General features: G+C 54.9%; 1 protein-coding gene across 1 annotated transcript; it reads left to right on the forward strand.

The window, feature by feature from the left end:
- Positions 1-205: 205 nt before the first annotated feature.
- On the forward strand, positions 206-26,026 carry ZMAT5 (zinc finger matrin-type 5). The gene is made up of 6 exons (XM_045826890.1): positions 206-315; positions 12,077-12,231; positions 16,062-16,124; positions 17,725-17,805; positions 19,637-19,748; positions 24,735-26,026. The coding sequence occupies exons 2-6, from the start codon at positions 12,105-12,107 to the stop codon at positions 24,862-24,864; spliced, it is 513 nt and encodes a 170-aa protein (XP_045682846.1). The 5' UTR covers positions 206-315; positions 12,077-12,104; the 3' UTR covers positions 24,865-26,026.
- Positions 26,027-26,247: the final 221 nt, after the last annotated feature.

Raw genomic sequence — 26,247 nt, forward strand, 5'->3', positions numbered from 1 at the left:
CGGAGGTAACTGATGGCTTTCGTGGAAAAAATAAGTATCATAAGAGTCAAATCAAGGCAGCTCAAATTGCTTTGTAAGATTTATTATACAAGTTTACTCCCCAACCATTTCTTCCTGATTAACTATTTCGAACTACAACACCCAGAAGCCCTCACGCTACTTCCACCTCCCCGTGTCCGGTTTCAACTTTAATTCCCAAAGGTTTCTGGGAAGGAAGGACTGATACCCAAGGAAGGACTACGAATCCCAGCAAGCAGTTCACGACGCAGGGACCCAGGAGGAGGAGCTCATATCCAGCGGTCCGGGCGGAACCAGGTACTTTCTTTGGCCAGACGTCGAGAGTCGAGTCTTAGGTTCCTTCCCATCACTGGAAGACTTGAGCTCTTTTTCTAAGTCTGCGCTCCTCGCGGTGGGCCGCACTATTTAACGGGATGGAAGTGGCTAGTGCAGCGAGGGGTCCTGACATCTGGGTCCCGAGCTCATCTCTCTTCCTGTCTCCTCTGTCAATCCCAACTTTCCCTGGATCCCAGTTGGATCCTGTGGCAAAAGTCAGGTCCTGGGGGGCTTAACCCCTCTGCCTGGCTTAAGGGGAAGGGGCAGTCCTGCTCGTACTTCTTACATCCCTCATACCTGGACTTTAGAGCTGAGAACCCTGGCCTGCAAGGCAGGAAAACTGACACCATAATCCCTATTTAAGAATAGAAAGAGTAAGAGCTTTGGAGTACTAGGGCCGTTTAACAAGTGGTTTTTGAGTGCCTTCTCTGGACCATGCACCGGGGACTTAGTGAACAAGTAACTGCTCATGGAGTACTCATTCTGCTGGGTGTGGATGGATGGGGAGGAGCAGTAACGACAAACAAGTAATGCTTTGAAGAGCCGAAGACAGGTTGATTGGGGAGGGGGTGATGGTGTCATTTTAGCCAAGGTCCCCAGGATGACACTTAACAGGAGACCCGAATGAAGAGAAGCAGGTCAAACAAGGAAAACCTCGATGCAAAGGCCTTGAGGCTGCTGCAGTCCTGGGTTGTTTGAGAGGAAGAAGTAGAGTGAGTGGGCTATGACAGGTGGGCTGTGGTCAGCGCATGTATGCCTTATACCCTATTGTAAGGAGCCTTGTTTTTTCTAATTGCACTGGGAAGCCACTGAGGGGTTTTAGGCTGGGTCGTGTCGTGCTCTCATTTACATTTTATTGATATCATTCTGGTTGCTCTCTGGAGAATGGACTGAAGAGGGGAAGTTATCTTGGTGGGTCAATTGACGCAGGATGGTGAAATTAGATTAGGGTTTGGATTAGAGTAGTGATCAGATTTTTTTTTCCTCATTGCCTAGTTGTATAATTTTGTTTTATCTTTGTATTTTAGGGGAAATGTTAATTTTTGGAAATGGGCTGTATTAAATAATTGGTCCTTCTTGTATATGTTGTTTTAAGAAAATACTTTGAGAAAGGGGGCAAGATACTTGTGAAAATGAGAAATATATCTATGTATATGTGGTATATTGAGGGCAGGGATGTCCTTGTTTTGAATGTGTTTTAAATACAAAATTCTATTTTTCCCTATTTCATTTTTTCCCCACTTCCACTTATGGCTCCTCTGTCACCACTCTTTGCCTCTCAAACTTGTGGCATTTGCTTTTTTTTTTTCCCTCCTTACCACAGGATAAGCAAATCTCTATCTGAAAGGCAGTAGATGAGCAAAGAAAGCAGCCAAATCAGGCAGCACTTGTCTGCTGTGGCTCCACAAGGACCTACGGCCTGAGCTCTGCAGGCAGTTAGTTCCAAAACGTGCCTGTGGTCCCCTCCATCACAATGGCTAATCCACTCAGTTACTTCTGGCCACAGTCAGATTTGGGAGGTATTTGGGGTGGTAGGACAGACAGCACAGGCTGACAGATGCATGTAGGGTGCGCAGGAAAAAGGAATCAAGCACTAAGTTTTGATCTCAACAGTTTAAAAATCTATGGGGATGATCTCAAGTTCTGTTTGGCCATGTTAAATTTGAGCTGCCCCTTAGACATCAAGTGGAGATGTCTGCGGACAGATGGGGATTTGGAACTGATTTTCCGGGGAGAGACCTGGGCCACAGATAAAACCCATTGGCACAGGTGTGGCATTGGAAACCAGGGACTGGATTCAAGGCCTGGGTCTGCCTCTGACTTGTAAAACTAGCGGTCATTAGGGGACTGGGAGGAAAAAAGTGAAATGCTATACATCCACAATGAGTTCTCCTTACTATGGTTATTTTCTGTTTGCAAAGCATCCTAGTAGCCCATTGGGACAGGAAGTTGTGAAGATTCTGGGAAAGAATACTTACATCTTGCTAACAACAAATCTGGCCAATGGGAAGTTCAGAGGAGGGAGGACTTGGTGAGATGGGTGGAGAAGACCACCGACAGTAATGCTGTGGCTTGTTTTATTTGGTTTTATTTTGTCTCTTTAGTTAATTCATTTTGGAGCAACAATTTTTAAAAATGTAATTTTCTGTAAGTCATCAAATTCAACTTTGAAGTTATTATTCTATAAATAAACTGAGAAAAATGACCTGAACTTTTCCTTTGATTAATGTTGAACAAACTAAATTCCTTTAAACATTCAGCCTTATTTACAGCCTAATTGCATTCCCTTACACATTTAATTCCACTTATAAATGTAATGTATTTGATTTTCTTTTTAAGTACTTCAGATACATAACATAGCAAGCATAATTACCCCAGGGTACTTAAACAGTTACTAGAAAACCTAATAAATTAAGCCTATAAACAGTGCATTTTAAGTTCTTGTAAACAGTTCAGTACCTTTTTATTTTTTAATATATATATATTTATTGATTCTAAAAAGAGAGAGGAAGGGAGGGAGAAGGGAAACATCAATATGAGAGAGAAACAGCCATTGGTTGCCTCCTGTACACGCCCCAACTGGGAATCAAACCTGCATGCTAGATCTGTGCCCTGACTGAGAATCGAACCCACAGCCTTTCAGTGCATGGGATGATGCTCCAATCAACTGAGCCTCATCTCTGGGCACAGTTCAGTGCATTTAATAGACAGTCAAATTCTCTTATGTTACTGTTTCCCAGCCCACAAAGCTAAAAAAAATACATCTCTGACATGAAATTAGGACATGGGGGGCACCTTTAGTATTTTTATAGCACCCCAGGTAATCCTGATAGTGTTTCCAACCACTGATAACCTCTCAGTTTAAAATCCCAAGTGTAATATTAATTACTGACCTAATTTATCAATTATCTAGCTGTATATTTTAACTTCTATGTTTTAAATTGGAATCACAATGCTTATGCGTCATATACTCAACATGTCAAATTCTTTTCAATGTCACTGATACTTTTAAATACCAAATGTCCACAGACTTACTAAATTCAGGACAGGAACATATATACGGAGTGGGGGGCAGAATAGATTTACAGTTGTGAGTATGCAAAGCACAGAATTTATTCTTGTATGTTACTTAGTAATTATTGTATTATTTTCCACATGAACAACTGTAAACCCACTTTTGCTCCACCCTGTACAATGAGTTTGATTTATATTGCTCCCTCTGTTTGCAGTTCTAAATTGTCCTGAAGCGTGACAGCACACATAGCTAGTAAGAAAACAGTTTTGTTCACTCCAGTGAATTATGTGTAGCATGCCAATCAAGTTGGGGTTACCGTGTCAGCAAGCTGACCAGTTTCTGACAAGGACACACATCGGGCGGGGGCTGTGTCTACCCGGAGTCACTGTCCCGAGTGGAGGCCGCCTTTGGATGCAGGGAATGGAGAGGTCAATGAGCAGAAGCTTGTTCCCCTACGCTTTGGTTTCTTAGCAGGTACCTACGGACAGGTGCTAGACTCACTGGTTCAAATGCAGATTTCTGCCCTCGCCCCAGATGTGCTGGGTCAGAATTCTGGAGAGCTTCCAGGAGACTTCATTTTTAATAAGCTTCGCAGAGAGAGCCATGGAAAATTTTGAGCAGGAGTTGTTTTAAGAGGGTTGATCTGATGATGCCCAGGGTGGGTAAATGCGGCGGGGGCGGGGGCAGAGGTTGGTCCAGGTGCAAGAAGGAGAGATCTGATTGGGCAGCAGTGATGGTGGTAACGGAGGGTCAGGTGGTATTTGGAGCCCAGACCCGGAGGAGGGGGAGAGGGAGGCACAGGCAGTTCTGAGTCTGGGTATCTGGTTCATCAGCCTCCTTCAGACTATTTTTACTTTTCCTATTTGGAAACTCTAGCCTCCTGGGACCTGTAACTATCTGATGAGAAACCGTGTCTGTAGCCTGCAGCTCCCTGGAGCCCGATTTGGGTTCAGCTGACCTTTATGGACCAGGTCTGCTTAGAACCAGGGCACATACTGTCAGCCTGCAGCTGGGGGCTGGGGAAAGGTCTGCCTGAGATCCCTCTCCAGGGTCATCCTGGTGAGCCAGGCCACCGGAGCCATCTATGGTATCTCCTACAGAAGAAGGAATAGTTTCCCACTTTTTAAGGGAATTTTGGGGGGTGATTTAAAAACAATACATGCTCAATGCAGAAAAATAGAAAAACACAAAATGAAAAAACCACATTACATGTAACCCTATTACCCAGACACAACCACAGCAAATACTTTGTGTCTGCTCTAATCTTTTCATGCGTATGTGTTGGGGTGGGAGGTTCTTTCTCCTAAAAAAAGTGCCATTATATTATACATACTGTTGTGATAATGAATCATTTTTATTTAGCAATATGGAGTGAACATTTGTCCATATGAAGGAATCATTTCCTTTGTCTTGATCTTTAATGGCTGTGTGGTATTCCATCAACCAGATATGGCTCATGCCCTCCTCCTGCATCTGGCCAGCTGTGGCCACAGTTCTTTTTTTTTGAGGGTAAGGTGAGGACAAGGGGCTTTGTGCATCATGTCACTGAGCCTCTGGCCCTACCCGCTCAGGACTCTGGGCAGCCTGCTGTGCATGTGGTGAGCACCGCCCAACTGTCCATTGTTCTACGGTTGGGCATCTACATCTCAGCTTTAGGACAAGCTGCATTGTGGCAACCACCTTGGTACCTAGATCTTTGAGATCATCTCTGATCATTTCCTTGGAGGAATTCCCTCTTGGATTCGGGGCCCCTCTTGGGTACCCCCTGGCACAGAGCTTGTTACCTAGTGCTGTTACTGGGGCACATCTGTCAGTCACCCCCGGCGAAGAAGTGCACCTTCTGGTGAGGACAGTGACTTTGTGTCATGAAAGGGGAATCCCAGTTGGGCAGAGAGGACGTGCTCAGCAGATGTTTGGCTGGTGAATGAGTGGGCGCAAAGGGACCCGTGGAATCTGGGGTTGTGCGTGTGTGAGTGGGGAGGGTGCAGGGGTTCCTTTGACTTAACTCAGGAGTGGGGTTGTTTTTTGTTTTTTGGTTTTTGGATACAGGGCAGTCTGTAGCCATCATGGATCGTAAAGCGACTTAGTTTTTTCATGTCTTCCAGTGCGTTCACTAGCTGTTGCTATATAACAAGTTACCCCAAAACTTGGCAACTTAACACAACGAGCATTATCTTATACTCTTCCTGAGGGTGAGGAATTTGGCAGTGGCTGAGCTGAGTGGTTCTGAGTGGTTCTCAGACTTGCGCGCATGAGGTTGCAATCAAGCTCTGGGCTGTGCCCGTCTGAAGGCTCGACCGGGGCTGGCGGCCCCACTGCCAGGCTTACTCACGTGGCTGGTAACAGGAGGTTTCAGATCCTTGCCGCGTGCACTTCCCCGCAGCGCTACCCACAGTATGCAGCCAGCTTCCCTCAGAGCAGGGGCCTGGAGGGAGGGAGACACTGGGATGGAAGCCGCAGCGTGTTTTATAACTTGATTTCCGAAGTGACATACTGTCATCTCTGCTTTACTCTCTTAGTCACACAGAACTCTGCTACAGCTTAGAAGGGAACAACACTCGGCACGAACAAGAGGAGGGGGTATCGTTGGGGCCACGGCTGGCCGCCACATCCACAAATGAGCACCGTCGGCATGTCAGGCACTGTGCTAAGCACCTGGCAGGCATGCTTCAATCCTCAATGTAATCATAGGAAGTGGGATTATTACCCTCATCTTCCAGATGAGGCTCAGAGGTTAAGTGGTTTGCTGAGCGTTTCACAGCCCGAGAGTGGCGGGGATGGGATTCAGACCCGGTTGAATGGTTAGCATAAGGGATTGACTCGGTGATCTCTGTGACGTTGCGCCAGCTCTCCCCCTCTCTGTTCTCCAGTCCACCGTCTGTTGCCTTAGACTAGCATTTCTCTCAGTGGGGCCTGTGGACCCTGCAGCAGAGCCTCCCTGGACCCTGGCCCTCTCGCAGGCCTGCCGAGTTATCAGTTGCTTGGCGTGGGCCCCCACTGCCTGACACCCCTGGGAGTAAGGTGATGGCTTCTCATTCCAAGGGGCAGAGCTGAGGGAGGTCAGGATGAGAAAGCCGTGTGATAGCTACAAACACCGGGGCATCTGAGGGAGGCCCCTAACATATTGGGACTCGTACCAGGGAAGACATCTGGGTCTTCTTGGCACTTCTGTTGGAGCTGGGTCATAAGTGGGCAATCTGTGGGCCACCCCACAGGGCAGCTCTGATGCCATCTACTCCAGACGGCAGGCATATGTGGCGCTGGGACATTGCCATGCTCCTAGTGGGTGTGCAATAAAGCCATCCCCTGGCTGCGGTTTGCTGTTGACTTGGGGTCTGGCAGTGCCATAATTAGAAGGAACAGCAGGTGAGCTTCAGGGCTGCATGTGGTCAGCACAAGTCCTGGGTAATTACCATGTGTGGCCCAGCCCCCGGCCAGAGCCGAGCTCTGCCAAAGCGAGCTCTGCCAAAGCGAGCTCTGTACCTGAGACGCACACGATGAAAGGAACCAAGAATATCAGCAAAGGACAAATGTCTGCCCCACGGCGGCCTCTCAGCGGAGCAGGGAGATGGGGACAGAAGGGGTTCTGGGGTCAGCCAGACCCCAGCGTGAGTGAGTGCTGTCTCTGGTGCACCTTGGCTGTGGGGCCCCGGCACACGGCCTCACGTGAGCAGCAGGTTTCGCGAGAGGGTCCTCGGTGCCACTGGCCCGCCAGCAGCGCTCAGGCTGAAGAGCAATGACCGTTATCAGTGTCTCTCCCAGCCTTGGCTTTGAGCACATCAGTAGTATTCCTGAACCTGTGTCCACATCTGTGAGTGGGCGCCTGATACAGAGGGTCTCGGGGAGGATTAAATAGGAGAATGAAAGCCAGAAGCCCAGCACGCAGGAATCAAATCTGAAGGTGTCTTCCCTCACCCTCCCTCACCCCCATTCTCTTTTATTCTTCCTTCTGTCCCGGAGTGTCTCTCAGCTGGTTGGTAATCTCCTCCTTGAGCCCAGACGACTGAAGTCGGGAGCCACGGGGTGGCCAGGTGTGGTCTCAGTCAGTAGAGGGGGCTCCGCTGGAGGCTGGAGCCCCATGGGGTGGGCGGTGGCAGCACTGAGAGACCTGCCTTTGGGGCCATGTGTGTCTCTCTTCTCACGGTCTCCTCTTTCCATCCCCATCGTTGTCCCCAGATTCAATCCTGAGGAAAGGGGGCCTGGCAGATGTTGTGAGTGAGCACAGGGTGGGAGAGCTCGGGTTCTGCAGGCTCCTTCCACCAGCAGCTGTGCCGTAGTGTGGGCGAGGCCCTGTTGCAGATGCTGGGTGCGGACAGACCGACAGAACTCTCTGCTCTCATGGAGCCTGTATTCTAGAGGGGAGGCAGCCACACGTGGCAGCAGATCAGCCCGTGAGAAGGCGAGATGACCTGTGGGAAACAGCAGGTTGTCAGCGGGGAGGAAGTGCCCGCACTGGTGTGCGCCTGCAGTTGTGACTTTGGCTGCGGTTTTAAATCAGGTGGTCAGGGGGTGCTCACCAGGGGGCTGAGGGGATGAGGCTTCTGGACAACAAACAGCAGCAACAGTAACAGCCTCCACTGGAGCATGAACTCCATGCTAGGCACCTTAGCCTACCACTACCTTGGTAAGTCCCTGGCAACAGTGGGGCTCCCCTTTTATAGCTAAGGACAGACTCAAGGAGATGAAATAACTTTCTAGAGGTCACCCAGCAGAGCTGGGACTCGAAACCACACCTGTGTGACCCCACTGGGTTGTCCCAAGGAGCCATTCTGTCACCTGGCAAATGCTGCTGCAACCATGTACCTGGGCCCCGGGACTGAGCGGGTGGTTCCACCCGTGTTCCCAGCAAGGAAGCGGGCCAGATTATTCCATGTTTCGCACAGGGCCTTGCTCATAGGCTGCCGAGCACACCAGCCTCAGTAGATGAGGATGAATCACGGCAGAGAAGGCCAGCTTAGTCAGCAGCCCATGCTGGTATCTGAACGTCATCAGAAATGTCCAGCTGTCCCCATCCCCTCTCCCTGACCTCCCACTCGGGGCTGCCAGTGCAGTGATACGGTTGTGCCCTGTGCAAGGGCACCTGGCTGAGGGGTGAGTCTGCTCGCCAAGTTGTGTGTCCGGTGGGCGCTGTATCTTTCCAGGTGATTCTGCAGCCGCACCTAGTCCTGATGTGTGCCAAAGCACTGGAGCAGGACGGAATTGGGTGATGCCCGGTGAGGTCACCTTGCTGAAGGCCAGCTCCTGCCCAGGGAGGGGACTCTGCCTCCAGGGAGAAGTCCTGCGAGGCGGGCAGGCAGCCCTGGTCCTCTGGAGCCTGTCTGCTCCCCTGACACCATCCCCAAGCAGTGGGGGGCTCTGCGGAACTGCTGTGAAGAGCAAGCATTTGGGCCCACCACAGGGGCCGAGGTTCCAGTCCCACCTCTGCCATGTTCTGTGCACTCACTTCTCTCCTGACCTCACTCACCTCATCTGTGATACGTACCAGCTGCTCACTTGGGCAGTGGCATCCTGTTCCTTGTCTGCGCTTGTGTTTTCTAAAATAGCAGGCTTTTTGAAGGCTGCTGATGATGATAAGGACAACCAACACATTTCCGAGGCCTGTGGACCAGGCCCTGTGTTGCTTGAAGTGTGTATGTGGATGATTTGATTCCCAGCAACCCTTGAGTTGGGCACTGCTGTTTTCCCAGTTTTCATAAGAAGAAGTTAATTGCTCGAGATTGCAGAGTTAGAAAGCAGTAGTTTTAAACCCGAATTTAAACCTGGATGGTCTGGAGAAGCCGTTAGGATGGTCTGATTGAGCTGCCCGCCTGCTGCTTCACACACGGCGACACAGGCCCAGAGAGGGCAAGTGGCGGAGTCACAGCGTCACCTGGCAGATCTGGGACTAGACTGTGGGGGTCTGTTGGCCCATTCAGGATGGCTGAGTGCTTCCCCTGTGCCAGAAGGGGTGGCCAGGGTGGACACAGCAAGGCATGCTGGGCCGTTCTGCTGTTGCGGCCCTCCACTGGGGCTGATTTGCCCCCCACTGTGTGTGTGCGAGAGAAGGAAAACGTGAACACACACGCATACACACACACACACCCAGCCCTAGGGGGCTTATCATTTGGGTCCGAGTGTTGCTGAGCCTTGATTTCCCAGTGGGCTGGTGGGAGGCTGTCTCAGCAGACCCGAGCCCCGGGCACCCTGAGACCTACTCTGCCCTTCCTCAACGTGCCCTCCCGGGAGCACCTCACGGCAGCTCTCTGAGCCTCAGTTTCCTCATTCGTGAGTGAGATTCTAACACCAGCCTCTGGGGACCATGTGGTCCTGGGGGTATAGTGAGTGATTCATAAAGGAAAGCTGTCGTCGGCGTGCTTTGTCCGGAGGAGAGTTGCATGAGTGATTGGGAGGGGCTGTAGAGCCGTCCTGCCTGGATTCTAAACCCAGCTCCGCCGCCTTCTGGTGGCATGATCCTGGCTAAGTCACTTCACTTACTGGAGCCTCAGTGCCCTGTCTTGAAAAGGTATAACCATAGGTCCTACTGCAGAGGTTGTCCTGAGATGATGCACTTATAAAGCTTTCAATCTAGTGCCAGTACATAGTAGGTGCACAATAAATCAAGTGGTAGGTAATATTTATTTAGTCCTTCCTCAGTGCTGAACATTATTAGTGCCTCTGTACTGCTAGTGCTTTTGTTACTAGTTCATTGGGGTTAGCAAACTTCTCTGTACCACTCCCCAAATAATCAGGCAACCAGTTAGACCCACCGCCTCATTCCCACAGTGAAAGCAGAGGCCGAGAGAGGGAAAGTGACTTGCCCAAGGTCACATAGCTGGCTGCTCAGTGCCCTGTATGGCCTGGTCCAGCTAAGTCTGCTGCAGGGCCAGTGTTTCGTGTCTCAGTCTCCTGAGGGGCACCCCTTGCTCTGCCCCTCCCCTTCCCATTACTCTCCAGAGCCAGCAGCTCCTTGGAGCCTCAAGCTTCATGAATGGCTTGGTTAAGCTTTCAGCCTAAACGTTCATCTGTTACGATTTCAATCCAATTCCTATAAGTTTATTGGCAAGATGGGCTATATTAGAGCTGCCAAATTTAATATATCAAGTCCATGTGTCTGGGATGCGGTTTCTCAGCAGTAACGGGAGAACAGAGAGATTTTATATGTTTTCATTTTAAATGACTGTCTGTTCCTAATCCCATTACAGCCCTTGACTTAATGGCTGCTGTCCCTGTCTGCCGCAGGAGCAGCTTTCCCTGTCAGCTCGTGTGGCTTCCTGGACTGTCCAGGGGGTTTGTGTGTCTCGTGTCCCTCCAGTCCCTTCTTAACAAGATGCATTTCCCCATCTGTCTAGCCTGTGGGGCAGGTCCCAGTTCTATCTTTATCTGCCTGATCATGAGAGTCTGGAGCTTTGGCTGCTACCCTGGGCTGCTACCACATGACCTTGGGCAAGTCACCTGTCTTTGTCCTCTGGACCTCGGGACCCTGCTCTGTGAGAGGAAGGGTCGGAATACAGAACCCGAAGGGCGAGGGGCCTGTCTGGGCTCAGCCCATGCAGATCCTACCTGATGGCCCCGGTGGATTCTCCCCCGGCCTTGTGACACCACGAGAGCCGCAGACTCACCTCTGCCTTGGGCTGCAGACCTCCGGGGCCCAGAGTGGCAGCTGTGGCCTCCATGGATCTTAAGACAGAGGGAAATAAGAATGTTTCAGGGTCTCAGTTTTCACCTTCCTCTGTGATTGGCTGGGGACCTGCCACTTGAGAGGTTAGCCAATCTCCTTGGGACGCTGTTGGCATTTCTACCCAAGCCTCTGACTTCTCTAAGCACTGAGCTAGCTGTGGAAGAGCTGGATTTTAGGGGACCAGGGTTCACCTTCTGCATACCAACTATGTGACCTTGGGCAAGTCCTCTTTCCGAACCTCAGTTGTCCCTTAAGGAAAATGAGAATTAATTTGTTTATTTAAGAAGTATTTGGTTGCCTGCTAGGTACCACGCACCACTATGGGTGCTGGAGCTTCAGCGATAAACAAAACAAAAATATCCCTGCCTGCAAGCATTTATCTTCGTACTGGGAGAAAAGATAGTAAACCTAACAAGTGACTTACTGTTTTAAAGGTGATAAAAGTGAAGCAGGGAATAAGGAAAGCTAAGTAGAGGGTGGAGGGCTCTGCAGTTTTAAATGAAGTGGTCACGGTAGATTACTGAGAAGGTAGTATTCGAGCAAAGATCGAAGGAGTCGAGTGAGCACGCTTGGCAGGTACCTGGCGAGAGCACCCAGGCGGAGGGAACAGCACGGCAATGCCGGCGGGTGGGCCTGTGCCTGGCGTGTGTGAGGAGCAGAGAAGGGGTAAGGAGAGAGCAGTCGAGAGGAGGTCGGAGGCGTGGAGGGGGCAGCCGGCCTGGGGTGTGAGGTGGTGGTTCACTGGTTACTTGTGAAAATCTCCTGGGGAGCTTTAAAAATACTGGTGCCTGGGCCTCACCCACTCCGGCTCTGCTTTAACTGGCCTGGGGTGGAGGCTGGGCATCAAAATTGTTCCAAGATCCCTCTGAAGTGAGGCCTCCCGGGCACTGGCCCACGTGGCTCCTCACAGGCTGCGGCGAGTTTTAACCGAGGCAGAGCGCGTCCGGAAGGCCTTCCTCGCACAGCGCAGGCCTGGCCCCCAGGGAACACGCTGTCAGGGTGGTGTGCGGTGGGCTTGGGTGCGTGGCGTCTCCTCCACGCTCTGAATGAGTGCTTTGTGGCCCCCCCAGGCAGTGGCAGCACCTGGCGCAGGTGACCATGGGGAAGCGTTACTTCTGCGACTACTGCGACCGCTCCTTCCAGGACAACCTCCACAACCGCAAGAAGCACCTGAACGGGCTGCAGCATCTCAAGGCCAAGAAGTCCTGGTACGACATGTTCCGAGGTGGGTGTTCGCTGACCCAGCGGCCCGGCTGACAGCCCTGCTCTTTGGTCTTCCTCATCCTCAGACACAGGAGCGCTGTGGGCCCACAGCCCCTCGTGCAGGGGGGCCTCAGAAGGTCAGACTGGAGCGTGAGCGCCTCTCCCCAGGGGTCTTGACTGAGGGCTCGGTTCTCAGACGCCACCGTGCCAGGCTCTGGGGACAAGTGACCCAGGAAGAAGGCCCCTCCCAGGAGGCCATGTGTGAGCCAATAGCTGAAAGGCGGGGGAAAGCCAGCCACACCATTCTGGGCGGAGGGCGTTATTAGTTCCAGCAGCTGAGAGGGAAGGAGCAGGTGAGGCAGAGAGAATTCCTTGGTCTGTGACTCAGAATTCACAAGCAGGGAGTGAGCATTTATTGGGTGCCTGCTGCATGCCAGGTGCCTTCCGTGTTTTGTCATTTGCTTTTCTCAGTAATTCTCTAAGTCAGAGGATCTCAGTCCTTGGAGTTGGGATCACCTAGAGACCTTGAAATAAAAAGTGCTGATCCCCTGACCCCATCCCCAGAGGCAGGTTTGGGATGGGCCTAGGCATGATATTTTGAAAGCTCTCCCAGACTCGCCCCATTTCAGATGAGGGTGGGTGGCCAGGCTGCTCAGCAGGCCAGACACGGTTGCTGTTGCTGGGCTCTGGGATTGGGGGCAAAGGGGCCTCCTAGGTGCCTGGCAGGCCTCTGACCCTGGTGCCAGCAGAGACACCCTGTCCCCCAAGTCCAGCGGGGGCTGTGGTCTGGCATGGAACTGGGCCTCAGGGTCACCCTGGTGTTTGCCCCCAGTCCCAGACTCTCAGCGGAGAGCAGCCAGGCCTGAGGGGCCAGGGCTGATCTTCAGAGGCTGTTGTGTTACTCATAGAAAAGATGAAACAGGTGAGCCCCTTCTCAGGGCTCCTGAATTCCTAGCATCCTCTCACCTCACCAGCCACATTCAGTCCTGGAACAGATCTGTGAAGGGCCCTGGGCTGGCTGGGGCCCCCTAATTCAGGCGGCACCTTTGAAAACCAGAGCAGTGGGTCGCTCCACCCTGGGACCCTAAGCTGGCGTACAAGCTCTTTCCACTTCCTTAAGAGGCTTCCCCAGGGCCCCAGCTTACCCAAACGACCGCACAGTGCAGACTTTGGGGGGCAGGGGGAACATGTGGTACCCCAGCCTGGGCTAGGACTCAACTCTTGCTCTGCTCCTGGTTTCACATCCACGGACAAGTCCCTGAACTTCTGTCCTGCCAGAGTGCTGACCATGGTCCGGATCAGCTCAGGCCCTGGAGCTGGGCTTTCTGGGGGTCAGTCCCAAGGTGTCACTAACAGCGTGGCCCTAATTTAATCAGGCGTTGAACAGCCATACCAGCAGCACCCAACTCCCAGGGACGTGTAATCTCAGTCCTCTTGAGCTTACTGTATGGCACTGAGGGTTCACTCAGTACGAAAGGTACCTGTGGGTCCGCAGAAGGGCTGGCCTCAGGCCCCGTATCTCCTGGCTCATTCATCCAGCCGACGCCCAGGAAGCACTCAGCCGGGTAAGCCCCGGGCATGCCCTCAGCTCCCAGACAGCCTCGGAAGACTTACTGGTGAACAAAGCAAGGCCTCTCCTAAGTGACCTCATGCCCAGTGACAGCGGCGTATTCCGGGTGGAACCCCTGTCCTACCCAGGCCTCCATGCCCTGCTGACCTTTCCTTCTGAGCTGTAGCCACACTGGTCACTGCAGTTACTGTACCCTCTACAGACGTGCCCTTCCCGCTGTGTTCCCTGCCCACCACCCCCCGCCCTGCCGGTCCTCCCGCCTCATCTCAGGCAGAGCCTTCCGGGTTGCCCGCCCCACCGCTGGGGCCGGGTCAGGCCATTTGGCTTTGCGCTGGCTGTTTGCCCCTGTCCATCCGCGTGGATTAGTGTGGCTGTTGGACTGGAAGGAAGGACCAGGCCTGACTTGTTCTCCACTAAATCCTCGTCCTGGCACGGAGCCTGGCACACAGGACGTGCTCAGCAAATGTTTGTTAGATGAACGTCTAATTGAACGAGCAAACAACACAGGCACCGAGGCAGGTGTTAATATTGGGAGATGGAGCGAGAAGGACAGATGGGGTCAGATCACGAGGAGCCTTGAACACGAGGTGGAGGAGCGCAGGCTTCTTTGTGTGGGGCCTGGGCCCGGGGTTCTCAAGCTTAGGTGCACTTCAGACTCACTGAGGAGCTTCTGACAATTCTCATGCTTTCCCCATTAGACGAATTAAAGCAGAGCCTGAGCAGGATGGGCACGGGCTTCTGTGTTCTTTAAAAGCCGCCTGATGGTTCTACCGTGTAGCTGGGCTCAAGCACCGCCCGCCAGATGTTGGGCAGCCTGGAAGTCTTCTCCCAGCACTGAGCCACCCAGCCAGGGTCCCTCGTGCAGGCTTGCTAGCCTCAGCGCTCCAACCCCCAAGGGGGCCCTGGGTAATGTCCACATGGTCCCACCAGTCCACCTCCCCCGGAAATTTCTGTGGCGTCAGATGGCTGGACTGAGTCTGACAAGCCCAGTGCTGACAGGTGGACCCCTCCCCACCCCGCTGGTCCAACCCACGTTCCCCCAGGCCACCCCTGGAGTGAGTCCTCTGATATCCAACTCCTGACCCCAGCAGCCCACCCTATCCCCCAGCCACCAGCTACCCCGGGGAAGGGGGGAAGGGAGGAGCCCCCGTCAGAGCCAGCTACTCACCCTGAAACCAGGGGATGAGCAGCCACACGGGAAAGGGTGGGGGCTTTAGACTCACATGCCAGGGTTCAAACCCTCACTGCCGCCTCCTCACCATGTGCCCTTTTTCCCTGTCTGAACCTCAGTTTTCCCGTCTGCCAGAGGGGGTGTTCGTAGCGTTCAGTGGGTGTGTGAGGAGGAAATGAAATCAGAACTGCTGCCATTTGTTGATCATCCACTATAGAAGGTCTCATTCTTAGCTGAAAGTTAGCGTCACCTGGGGAACCTGATGCTGAGGCCATGCCCAACCCCACCTTCCCAGCAATGCTAACGTGGCATCAGGTATAGGAACGTTCGGCCCCCTGCCAAGTCTGGTCCATTCATTGTCTGCTGTCACAGCAGCCTCACCAGGTGAGACCTCCCCTGCCATTGTACATGTGGGGAAGCCTTCTCGAAGGTGACATCAGGGCAGTGAGTCAGCGCACCTTCCTCACATGTCTTACAGATTTCGATGAATTGATTCCTTGCCTTGCCTACCAAGAAGTACACAAAACTATACCATGAAAACAAAGGTAGAAGAAAAATCAGGGGAAACCAGGGTTTAGGTTCTCATCCAGAAAGGTCATTTCCAGGTCCTGTCAAGGCCGGCGACTGCCCTGGTGCTGAGGGCCCACAGCCAGTGTGCAGAGGGGAGCGGAGAGCGGTACTTTGCAGCCTCGGCTGTGGAGCAGTGCCTGGGCCCTGGGGTTTACTGGTGAGCTTCCTGGGCACCAGGAGTTTTGGGGGGGTTTTTTTTAGCTTTCTATTTTGAAATAATTACAGATTTATAGGAAGTTGCAAAGACAGGGCAGAAAAGTCTTATGGTACCAGCATTTAAAAAAAAAGAAGAAAAAGAAAAACAACCCCTTAGGTGATTCCACTGTGCAAAGCTCAGACCCTCTAACCTAAAACCGGTCCTTGCCTTTGTCTGGGTCTGGGCGGGGTAGTGAGGGGGTTGAGGTCTCCTGGAGCCGGGGTCCCTCTGCCCAGCACCCCCATCTGTGGCCTTCCCCTCTTACACTCCTTCATGGGTAGGGAGCTCTTTCCAGAAGTACCTGCGTGCAGCTTGGGTCTGAACCCAGCCGCTCTCTCCTCTCAGATGCAGCTGCCATCCTGCTGGACGAACAGAACAAGCGGCCCTGCAGGAAGTTCCTACTGACAGGTAAAGTGCTCTGCTTAGTTCAGCTCCCCCTCCTCCAGGGACCAGCACGCCCTGCCTGGCCTGCTGGGACCTCTGCAGAGCCTCTCCCCCAGCCTGGCCCCCATCCTGAACCCATTCTTTGGCCCTGGCGCCTCAGCCCACTGCTCAGTTGAGGCCTAGGGCTGCGCCTTAGGGCTTCTGGGAGCTTGTCCTCAGTTCTTCAGACCTAGAATGCGATTTTATCAGCTCAGCCGGAACAGGAAAGCACTGGCAGATTGTGCAAATCCAGGAGACACTGACGGGAGTAATAGACTGGCGGATTAAGTTAGCCCGGGAGCCAGACCTCCGCTGCGTCCTCCCTCCCGTCCTCCCTCCCGGCAGGCAGGGCTGGAGACAGTGACAGGCCTGATGGTGCCAAGAAGGTTCAGAATAGGAACCAAGGATGCTAAGTGTTGATGTGACTGCTCAATACCCACCTAATAAAGATGCATATACAATGGTTTTTCTTTTACTTCATTATTTATTTATATTTAGAGAGAAGGAAAAGGAGGGAGAAAGGGAGACAGAAACATTGATATGAGGGAGAAACATTAATCGGTGGCCTCTGGAACACCCCCATCTGGGGACCTGGCCTGCAACCCTGTCCCCTAACCGGGAATTGAACTGGCAATTTTTCCATCTGCCAGCGATGCCCAACCCACTGCCCCACAGTGGTCAGGGCGATGCATATAGTTTAAAGAGATAAAAACCTCAGTAAATGAAGGAAGCAGACACAGATAAAAAGAAGACAAAGCCAGGAAAATTAGTCTCCTCCCTGCCTGCTTTGAGGTCCTGTGTACCCTCTGAGGGTTTGGGCCTGAGCTTCCTAGCAGCCAAGGCAAAGATGAAGGCCATGGTGACTGACATAGTGTGTAAGGGGACTTAGCACTGGGGAGAGGTGCTGCTGTTGACCTCGGGAATCTAGGCGCATTCCCTCAGGGGATGGTGTTGCCCCTATGGGGCCTTCCCCAAGGACTTCCCCTTAACGTGAACATGCCTCTGGTCTGTTGCGCTGGCCTAGGACACCTCCAGTCCTCTGATATTTTGAGACACATTTTGGTCGTCTCAGTTGAGTTTCAGAAAGCCACCCTGGACTTTGGTGCCTCCTTTAATGGTACAAAGCTGCCATTGCTCCCCTTTCTGGGGAGCAGTGCAGCTGCTCTGCAGCCACATGGGCAGATAGGCCACTAGACGGAAGACACGGCACGGGCCATGGCCTGGAGTGGCGAGAGGAAGCATGGCTTTTTCAGGGACCCGCATGTCATTTGCTGGGGCTGGGAACAGAGGCTGGGGCCACAGGGTGATGACAAGAGCCAGACCTGCAGAGGCTTGCTGCCCAATCACAAAAGACTTCAGTGGGTTTTGATCCCCAGCCAGGGAAGGGTTATGAGCAAGGCATGATGGACCAGACAGCTTGTTTTGGCTGCTCGTGTGGGCGGGGCCACAGAGAGTCAGGTTTGTCTTCAGGAGTGGGGGTGCTGCTCCTTAGTCCCTAAAGCCTTGCCCCTAAAACTTCAGTGACCCCTCCACCCACAGTGGGAGCCCCGCCAGAGCAGCGAGTAACTCTGTCTTCCCTTTGCAGGCCAGTGCGACTTTGGCCCCAACTGCAGATTTTCCCACATGTCAGAGCGAGACCTGCAGGAGCTGAGCATTCAGGTGGAGGGTGCGTTTGGGTCAGGACCAGGGGCTGGGGTGGGGGTGGGCTGCTGGGGGCAGTGTGCAAGATCTGAGGCCGGGGAGGCTGCCCTGTGCCTCCTTACCGCCCCGTCTTTTATGGTTGCCATGGCGGGTAGGCGGAGGGCTGCCCCGGGTGACAGGGTGGATGTCAGAAACTGCCTCCAAACCACCCCAGGCATGAGTGGAGAAAGTGCAGGGGAGTTCCCATCTGTGCCCCCTGCTGGGTTTAAAGTGACAGGCATGGCTTCTCAGGGAGTCCTGAGGGTCACCTCAGCCCCACGTGGGCTCTCCTGCTACCCTGACGTTCATTCACCTGTGTGCTCCCTCCCTGCCTCAACCAGGCAACACACAGCGAGCCCCTGCTGCACTCTGGGGACAAGGGGGTGACGAGAGCAGCTTGCCCACCCTCAGCATCCTTGGGCCTCGTGGTCCCAGGGAAGGGCAAGTTCAGCTTCCCCTGGAATCTGGCGTGTCTGCCGTTAGGAAATTCACTTCTCACTTCTCCAACTGGAGAACAAGGAGGTTCCCACTAAGATGGTCTTTATCAATCTTCTCATGCAGCCCCTCCCTGAACAGAGGGAGAAACTGAGGCCAGCACTTGGGCAGAAGGGCTTCACGTGGGCCCCAAGCGAGGCAGAGGCCAGCTGGGGTCTCCTAGGGTGCTGCCGTGCTTACTCTGTCCGGTGGCCCTGTGGCAGCCAGAGTGTCTAGGGGAGCCTGGCCTTTGCCCTTGTGCCCCAAGGGGCCTCACTGTCCTCTGACCAATCAGACCCTGTGGGCAATCTCCTGCCCTGGGGAGCTGACAGTGCTATGGCTGCAGCCCTGGCAAAACTCAGGGTTTCCGGGAGCTTTCCCAAGGTGGAAGCGAGGCCCGTGGCCAGACCAGCAAGTCCTGGCCATGGCAGTACCTGCTGCTCTTCACCAGCCTGGGCTCTCGGGGCATCACTGGTCCATGGTGGGGAGAGCACAGGCCAGTGGGCCTGAGGCTGGAGATGACCCCTGGTGGAGAGAGGGCGGGAGAGGCCCGGAGGGCGGGAGAGGCCCGGAGGGTGGGGGAGGCGGGAGCAGAGGCGTGCCCCCAGCTGGCTCTAGCACATCCCGTGTGACCTTGCCACACGGCTTAATCTCTCAGGGGCAGAGCCTTGACCTGTCAGACGTGACCGCTTTTGAAGGTGGAGAGCGTAGGTGCACGCGCAGTGCTGGCCCAGGGCCGGGCCCACGGCAGGCACTGTCCACAAGTATGACCGTGGTTGTCTGGCCCTAGGCTGCATCCCACACCACGCCCCCCGAGACTCTGACGCCCTCTCACACCCAGCCTGTTTGAACTCCACCGGTTACTTGGTTTCAACTTAGTGAGCAAAGGTTTACATAGGACGTTTTATGAGAAGAAAGATCAGAAAAGCCGAGGCTGCTTCTCCTGCCCAGGTCAGAGACCTCACTGGTGGCTTAGCCAGGATTCGAATCCTGCTCTGCCCTGTTCTGAAGCCCACACGGCCTCCCTGCACCCTGGATTTGGGCTCCTCCTGAGGGCCAGGCTCTCCCCAGGCATTATCCTGTGTCCAGCTCGAAAAAGCGTGGGAGACAGTCAGTGTTTTACCTCCACTCGATGGGGAAGCAGAGTGAGGCCCAGAGGGGTGGGCCTGGGGAAGTGGTGGCACGGTGGGGACAGGCCAGAGGCTGTGCTCCTGGCCTCCCAGCCCGCGCCCTCCCAGGAAGGTTCGGAAAGGTTCCGAAAGGTTCTGACTGTGTTGTGGGAGGCTGGGATTCAGGTGGGGTGAACTTGCCCCTCACTTGCCTCTGTCTTCCTTTCCCCACAGAGGAGAGGCGGGCCAGGGAGTGGCCTGTAGACAGCACTGAACTGCCCGAGGGCCGTCTGGAGGACTGGCTGGAGAAGAGAGCCAAGCGGCTGAGCTCAGCCCCGAGCAGCAGGTACAGGTCCCGTGGGCCCCCACTTCCGTGTCCCCTGGGAGCAAGACCCCAGCCAGCCTGCCTTGACCTGAAGGTGAACACTCTCCATGCACTGCCGGAGCCTCGGTGCCAGACAGGGACTCAGCCCCCAGCGGAGCTCCCCCAGGGAAGGGCCACATTGGGGGTTCTTGAGCCCCCAAGTCTGGCCAGAAGCTGAGGCACGACCGTTCGAAAGCTCCTCTTCCTGGGCCTCGTCCCCCTGCCTTAGTGGCTCCTCCCTTGTCGGAGTCTGCGCTGGCTGCAGGGAGGCCAAGCCTCCTTGACTCCCCATCACCAGTTCCATGACCACAGGAGTCTGATTGTGGTTATTGAATCCCCCGTGTCCCAGTCTCTGCTGTGTCCCCTCTAGGGTCCTGCCAGAAGGGAAGCGAGGCTCACAGGAGGGTGTGACTTGCCCGAGGCCGCATGGCTGGAGGAGGCTGAGCTGGGAGTGCCCAGGGTTGTAAAAACAGGCTTCCTGTCATTGTCCCGGGCTCCCCTGCGGAGGGGCTCCTGCCTAGACCAGCACTCGGGATGCTCAGAAGTAGAGGGGGCGTCCTTTATTTCTTTGCATACGTACGCCCTTTACACATATGGGGAGCACCCTGGGTGGGGCCCTCATGTATGTGCTGGGTGCTGTCCCAGGTCCTTCTCTTCAAGCCAGGGCTCCCTGGGGCTCTTTGCCAGGAGAGAGAGGAGAGGGAGGGGAGGGAAAGGGGCCGAAGGGTGTGTCGTTGGCTGCCTGTGACTTTGTACAAGTTGCCCTACCTGGGACCACCCCACTTCAGACCCAGTTATCTCTGCGGTGTGGCTTTATGGGACAGCAGCTGGCCTGGCCTGTGTGTGGTTGGACAGTCTGTGGCACAGGGGGCAAACACAAGGCCCGCGGGTAGAATCCTGCCCTCCACCTTGTTTTATCCGATTCAGCACCTTGTTTCAACCCAGCGGCAGCGCTGAGCTCTTGCTTAACTGTTAAGGAGCAGTTACATTTATACAGTCCTAAAGTTACATTTGGCCCTTTGAAGGCAACAGCGAGGCTGATGTGGCCCCTGGTGAAAATGAGTTCGACACCCCTGGTCTATGGGGATGAGGACTTCCCTCTATTGTACAATGAACTTCCATTGTTTTTCATCTTTGTTTTAAATCTGTGCCCAGTTTTTTGTCCCCCCCCCCACCTTGAAAATACATATAGTACGGAAATGACTCAAATATTAGAGCGTCACATCCCTTCTTCCTCGTGGTGATGATTTGAGTCATATGGGCACCTCCTGGGGGCTGGCTGGCCACCATCACCCAGGGATTCACGTCTGAGCCTCAGACTTCTTTCTGCAGCCACTTGGAGGCCCCGCAGGGAGCTCTGGAGGCGCCCTGCCCTCCGGCTGGACCCCGCACTGCTCCCGGGATTAGCTACCTGCGCGTCCAGCTGCGCTGCTTTTCCTGAGCCATGCTCCCTCCCTGGCCTCTCACCCCCCTCCTGTTTCTGGAGTACCGCCTGCAACTGGAGATGACCCCAGACTCTCGAGGGTCCGGACCTTTCCCCCAGGCCTCTCCCCCTCTGTCCACGCAATGTGGCCCCTTCCAGGGGACCTGCTTTCCCGGCAACCACTTACTTATTCTCTATGTCCGCCCGCCATCCACCTGCCTCTTCAGGGCTCAGAGCCAAAGTGAATTATTCTCTGGGCAGAGCAGATCTGTCCAGCCTTGAGAAAAAAGGGTTGTTAGAAAAGAGGGAACCTTTATCATTGCTTTTGTCATCGCTGCCCTCTTTCTCAGCCCTCTCCTGTAGGCTAGTCTTGTGAAAAATGTCACCCAAATCCTGGGCCTGAGAGCTTTGGGCTCTGCCCCTGCAGGGGAGGGGGCAGGTGGATTCAAGCCCCGCCAGCACCCCCCACTCCCGCCTCACTGTTTCCCATGTCCCCCTCTAGGCAGCCCTGGAAACAGGTGCTCTGTGACCTTCAAACACCAAGCTCTCCTTGGTGGCCATGGCTGCCCCTCCCGGTCTCCTGCCTCCCCTCTGCTCCTCCAGTTCATTCCCACAACAGCCCAACAAGCTTCTAAAACACGTGCTGGCCTGGCCCTTGCTTAAACCCTCCTAGGCCTCCTCCGCCTCAGGTGGAGCTTCCCTGCCACTTCCCCGGGCCTGTGGGGGTCACCTTCTAGCCTGTCCCATCGGGCCTCTATGTCAGTACCCCTGGATGCTCAGCAGCTTCTTAGCTGTGGTGGGTGTTTCTGAGTTAGGGGCACCTTGTGCATGCTGTTTTCCTCCACCTGTCGCTGCCCCCCAACCTTCCCACACCTGGCAAAGTCAGACTCATGCTTTAAGCTTGGCTAAGGTATCACCCCTTCCAGCCCCCGGCCTCCCCATCATGGCCCTGAGCTTGCATTATTGTCATTGGGGTCTGGAGCTGGGTGACATGTGGCCTGCATGAGAGCATTTTGGGGAGCAGGGTCCCCAGCCTGGAGGACTATTTTCTGGGTGTCGATGCCATGGACCACCTACGGGGACTGATCTAGTGGCCCCTGTTCCTCTCTGGGTGTCTGTTTCCTCCCCTGGAGCACAGGACACCGGTGGCTGCCTGGCCTCTCTGGGGCCACCCAGACTCGAGGGCCCAGACCCCACAGACTGAGCAGAGCCCTCAAGGTGAGCCAGGCCACCCCTCCAGAACAGGGGAGAGGGAGGCTCCCTGGGGCCCCAGCAGGCGCACTGTGCCGTGTCCCTTGACAGACTGACCCTGAGGGCTGTGCCCAGAGCAGTGGGCGGAGGGCGGGAGAGGCCGGCCCCAGCCGAGCGGACTAATCCCCGGCGAGGCCGGTGCTTGTCTGCGCCCCGTGTTGTTGGCTCTTCAGATTGTGACTTTATCCCTCGTAACCTTCCCCTTCGCCCGCGCTCTGGCCAGGCACTGCTGTTGCGGCCCGTGCACCCTGCAAAGACTCTGTCCTTCTGATTGAGACCTCACTGGGAGAGCGAGAGCTGCTCCTGTCCTTGTGCCCGGACGCACCTGCGAGCAGAGCCGTGCCACGTGTGCAGCTCAGCGTCCCCATCCGCTCTGTGTGGGGCTGGAGGGGCTGCTTCAGGGGCTCAGGCCCGTGTGTCTTGGGGTCTGGGCACCGTGCCAGCGTCTGTGAGCACACGTGGGGGTGCCCTTCTCCCGGTGGGAGGCCTGAGGGTGCACAGGGGCTCCGAGTCCCAGCTGCCCAGGCGTCTGTCCCACCTTCTAGAGGGAGGGTCTGAGGCTCATGGGAAGGGGCTCCCCAGGATCATACCCTCTCTGTGGAGGATGCAGAGAACTCCGGCTTGGCGGGCAGCTGGGGCTGTCCCATCCAGTGACTGTGGAGCCTCCCCAACTCCCACCCTTCTCTGCAGCTGGTGGAGTTTATGAAATCTCCCCAGGGCCATAAATCATGCTGGGAGCTGCTTTCTGCGCTTTCCAACAGGCAGCAAGCAGCTGAGCAGGGATTTCCCTATTCATGTGCAAGGAGAGGCCCCAGTGGCTGTGTCTGGGCTGCCCCAAGTCCTCAAATAGGCTCTGTATTTGAGGTTCTCAAATAGACACCGCAGCGCGCTTCCTCAGGTCAGGCCCCAAGAGGGGCAGCCTGGGTGGGTACAGGGAGACAAACTCCTGGGCCTCCTGCCCCAAGTGCCCAGTTCCACCTCGGAGGCCTGAGTCCTCTCCAGACCTCTCGCGTAGGGCCAGCCACTGGGCCTCTGAGCCAGCCAGGAGTTGCCAGGCCTCGCCTTCACTGAAAGCGGGGGCTGGGAGTGGGGTGGGGCTGGATGCTGCTGGAGCTGAAGCCGGAGTGGGGCGGTGTATGTCTGGAGCCTACGTGTGGGTTGCATCCCAGCCCTTTACCCCTGTTCCTGGACTGTTTCACTTGAGAGTGTGCCTGACTCTGTATACCTCAGTTGCTTCATCTATAAAATGGGGTTTGCATGGCGATTCTTAAGGTTTCTCTAGGCCGTGCTGTCTAGTCTAGAGGAGTGCCTGGTTAGCATTGCTGTTTGTCATCGGCAAACATGCCCTAGGTGGCTTCCCTGTGCCAGTCTCAGCTCTGGGCTCTGGGGGACCCGATGGACCCGACCCCTAGCCCCTGGTGTCTACCCTCTGAGAGCTCCAATCCCATAGGGGAGACATGAGCTCCCACATGAGCTCACGGAGTCCCCGCTCCTGGGAGCGGCAGCCCGAGTGGGGGTCAAGTCCGGGAGGACTGGAATGTGGAACAGTGGGTGGGGGAGGTTGTCTCTGCACCTCAGCGCGCTTCCTCGGGACAGGGAGGCCCCAGGCTGCGCGTTTCAGATGGGCCCTGGGGTCCCAGGAAATTGTCCCAGGGATGGTGGACCAGACAGGGAAGGAAAGTGAGTAGCTTGAGAAATGAGGTTCCTAAAAAATTTTTAGACGGTATTTTTTTTTTTGGATTTCAAAGGCTTGCGGACTTGTAAAACTTTTCTTAAAAGTATAAAGAAGTAAAAAAAAAAAAATCCCCACCCATAACTGTGCAGATAGAGCCACTGCTAACACTTTGCGGTCTTCCAGGTTTTTTTATGCATTTATATATGTTATATATCTTTAAACAAAAATAGTATCATGCTATATACATTATTTTATAAGCTGCTTTTGCTACTACTCACACAGTACATCAGGATGCCTTTCCTCATCAGTGCATATAAGTCTGCCGTAACTCGTACCCAGGCTGCATAGCATTCTCTGCCGTGGACGTGCATATACGTGGCATCAGTCCCCCCCAGCCAGACACTGAGGTGGTTTCTGCTTTTCTCACCTCAGTTTCTGCCCACAACCCTGCTGTTTCCTTGGGCTCATTCCTAGAGGTGAGGTTGCTGGCTCAAAGGGTCTGCATGTTTTTGAGGCTCTGCCTTCCGGAAAGGTTGGCCCTCCCTACAGCCGGGATGGCGGGGAGGGTGTGCCGGGGGCCTGCTCCACTCTGATTCTCTGCCCTTCTCCTTCTCTCCAGGGCTGAACCCATCAGAGCCTCTGTCTTCCAGTACCCAGTGGGCTGGCCACCAGTCCAGGAGCTGCCTCCATCTCTGCGGGCACCCCCACCCGGGGGGTGGCCCCTGCAGCCCAGCGTCCAGTGGGGCTGAGTCCCTCACTCCCACCTGGCCCCGGCCGGTCAGTTCCCACTGCAGTCACAATAAAGGGTTCATACCAGGATGCGGAGGCCCCCTCCTGCTGTGCCCCCATGGAGCCTCTGAAGCTATTGGCTCAGCCTGGACAGGCCTTGGTGAGGCCCAGGAGCTCCCCCACCAGGTGCAGCCCTGGTCCTGGTCCTGCCGGTCAGCCTCACCCTCCCTCGGTCATGGGACACCTTAAGAAGACGGGTGAGGAAACTAGCTTCTGGATGTTTATGAAGAAAGTCTGTCGCTATGGTGATATGGCTACGCTTCCCCCTTGCCGGGTGACCTCAGCTCACTGCTCTGGCCCCTGGTCAGAGGATGGGCAGGGCTGGAATGATACAAGGTCTTCTTCAGGGTGACGGTGCTTGCTACTCTTCTCCCTTGGGAGCTGAAAGATGGCAGCCAGTGTGGCCATGACCGTCACCCATTTGAGAAGTGGCTCCAGATCTGGGGAGAGGAGCTCAAGGACTCTGTCTGCCATTCCCAGTCGTTCCCACACCTGCCCATGCAGAGCTGGTGCCCGAGTGTGAGCTGGCAGAACTGGGGCAGGGATGGGAGCTGGGTCTCCAGCCTAATTTGTGTTGAGAAATGTGGGGGACCCAGGAAGACAGGTCCTGGGCTTGCGAGAGTGGCCTGGCTGAGCTTCCTGGCACGGACACAAGCCCCTCCAAGGCTTCTGCCCTGGAGGAGTGGCCTGGCTGGTGGGAAGATCACACAGGCTGCTCAGGCGATTTGGGGCCTCCAGGCCCCTCTGCTTCCTTCCTCAATTGTAGTCCAGCTCTAAATTCTGTGCTAGGGTGGTAGTGGGCAGTGTGGCTCGCAGGCCACTGGGCCTCTCGTCGGGGGCACCCAGGAGGTGGGGGGACTGCAGGCACCTCAGTTGCCCCATCCTTCATGAGCTTCTGTCCTTCCTGAAAATTCTACCGATAGGGGAACTAAAGCCAAATCTGGGGGCCCTTTGAGCCTTGGGCCCTCATCTGTGAAATGGGCTGGCTCTTTGGCCCCAGTGAGTGTGTGGAGGAGGGCTGGATTTGAGTCTCCCAGAGGAAGGGACCCAGCAGAAGGCCAGGGGCCTTCTCAGTCCATGCCAGGAAGTAGGACCCAGGACACCCTGGCCTCACCCCCCTACCCTGCCCCAGGAAGAGGCCTTCTGTCCCACCTCCACCACCCTGCCCATGGCCCAAACCTCAGGGACCAGGGACAGACTAGCTGTGTGGCTCTGGGCCCAGGGTGCCCCTTCCAGCCTAAGGGACCACAGCAGCTACTGGGCCCTGCACACATCCCTCAATTTCCCAGGAGCCCCTGGACAGTGGGAAGAGTTAGTGCTACATACAGGCCAGGGGGACAGGG

This window comes from Phyllostomus hastatus, unplaced genomic scaffold (assembly GCF_019186645.2).
Source record: "Phyllostomus hastatus isolate PE091 unplaced genomic scaffold, TTU_PhHast_1.1 phas_scaffold_760, whole genome shotgun sequence".
NCBI lineage: Eukaryota > Metazoa > Chordata > Mammalia > Chiroptera > Phyllostomidae > Phyllostomus > Phyllostomus hastatus.

Excerpts from the sequence above, each read along its gene's own strand:
- ZMAT5 (XM_045826890.1), top strand. The coding sequence starts at position 12,105 with ATGGGGAAGCGTTACTTCTGCGACTACTGCGACCGCTCCTTCCAGGAC. Across the intron at positions 16,125-17,724 it reads CAGGAAGTTCCTACTGACAG|GCCAGTGCGACTTTGGCCCC; the intron begins GTAAAGTGCTCT and ends TTCCCTTTGCAG. Across the intron at positions 19,749-24,734 it reads AGCTCAGCCCCGAGCAGCAG|GGCTGAACCCATCAGAGCCT; the intron begins GTACAGGTCCCG and ends CCTTCTCTCCAG.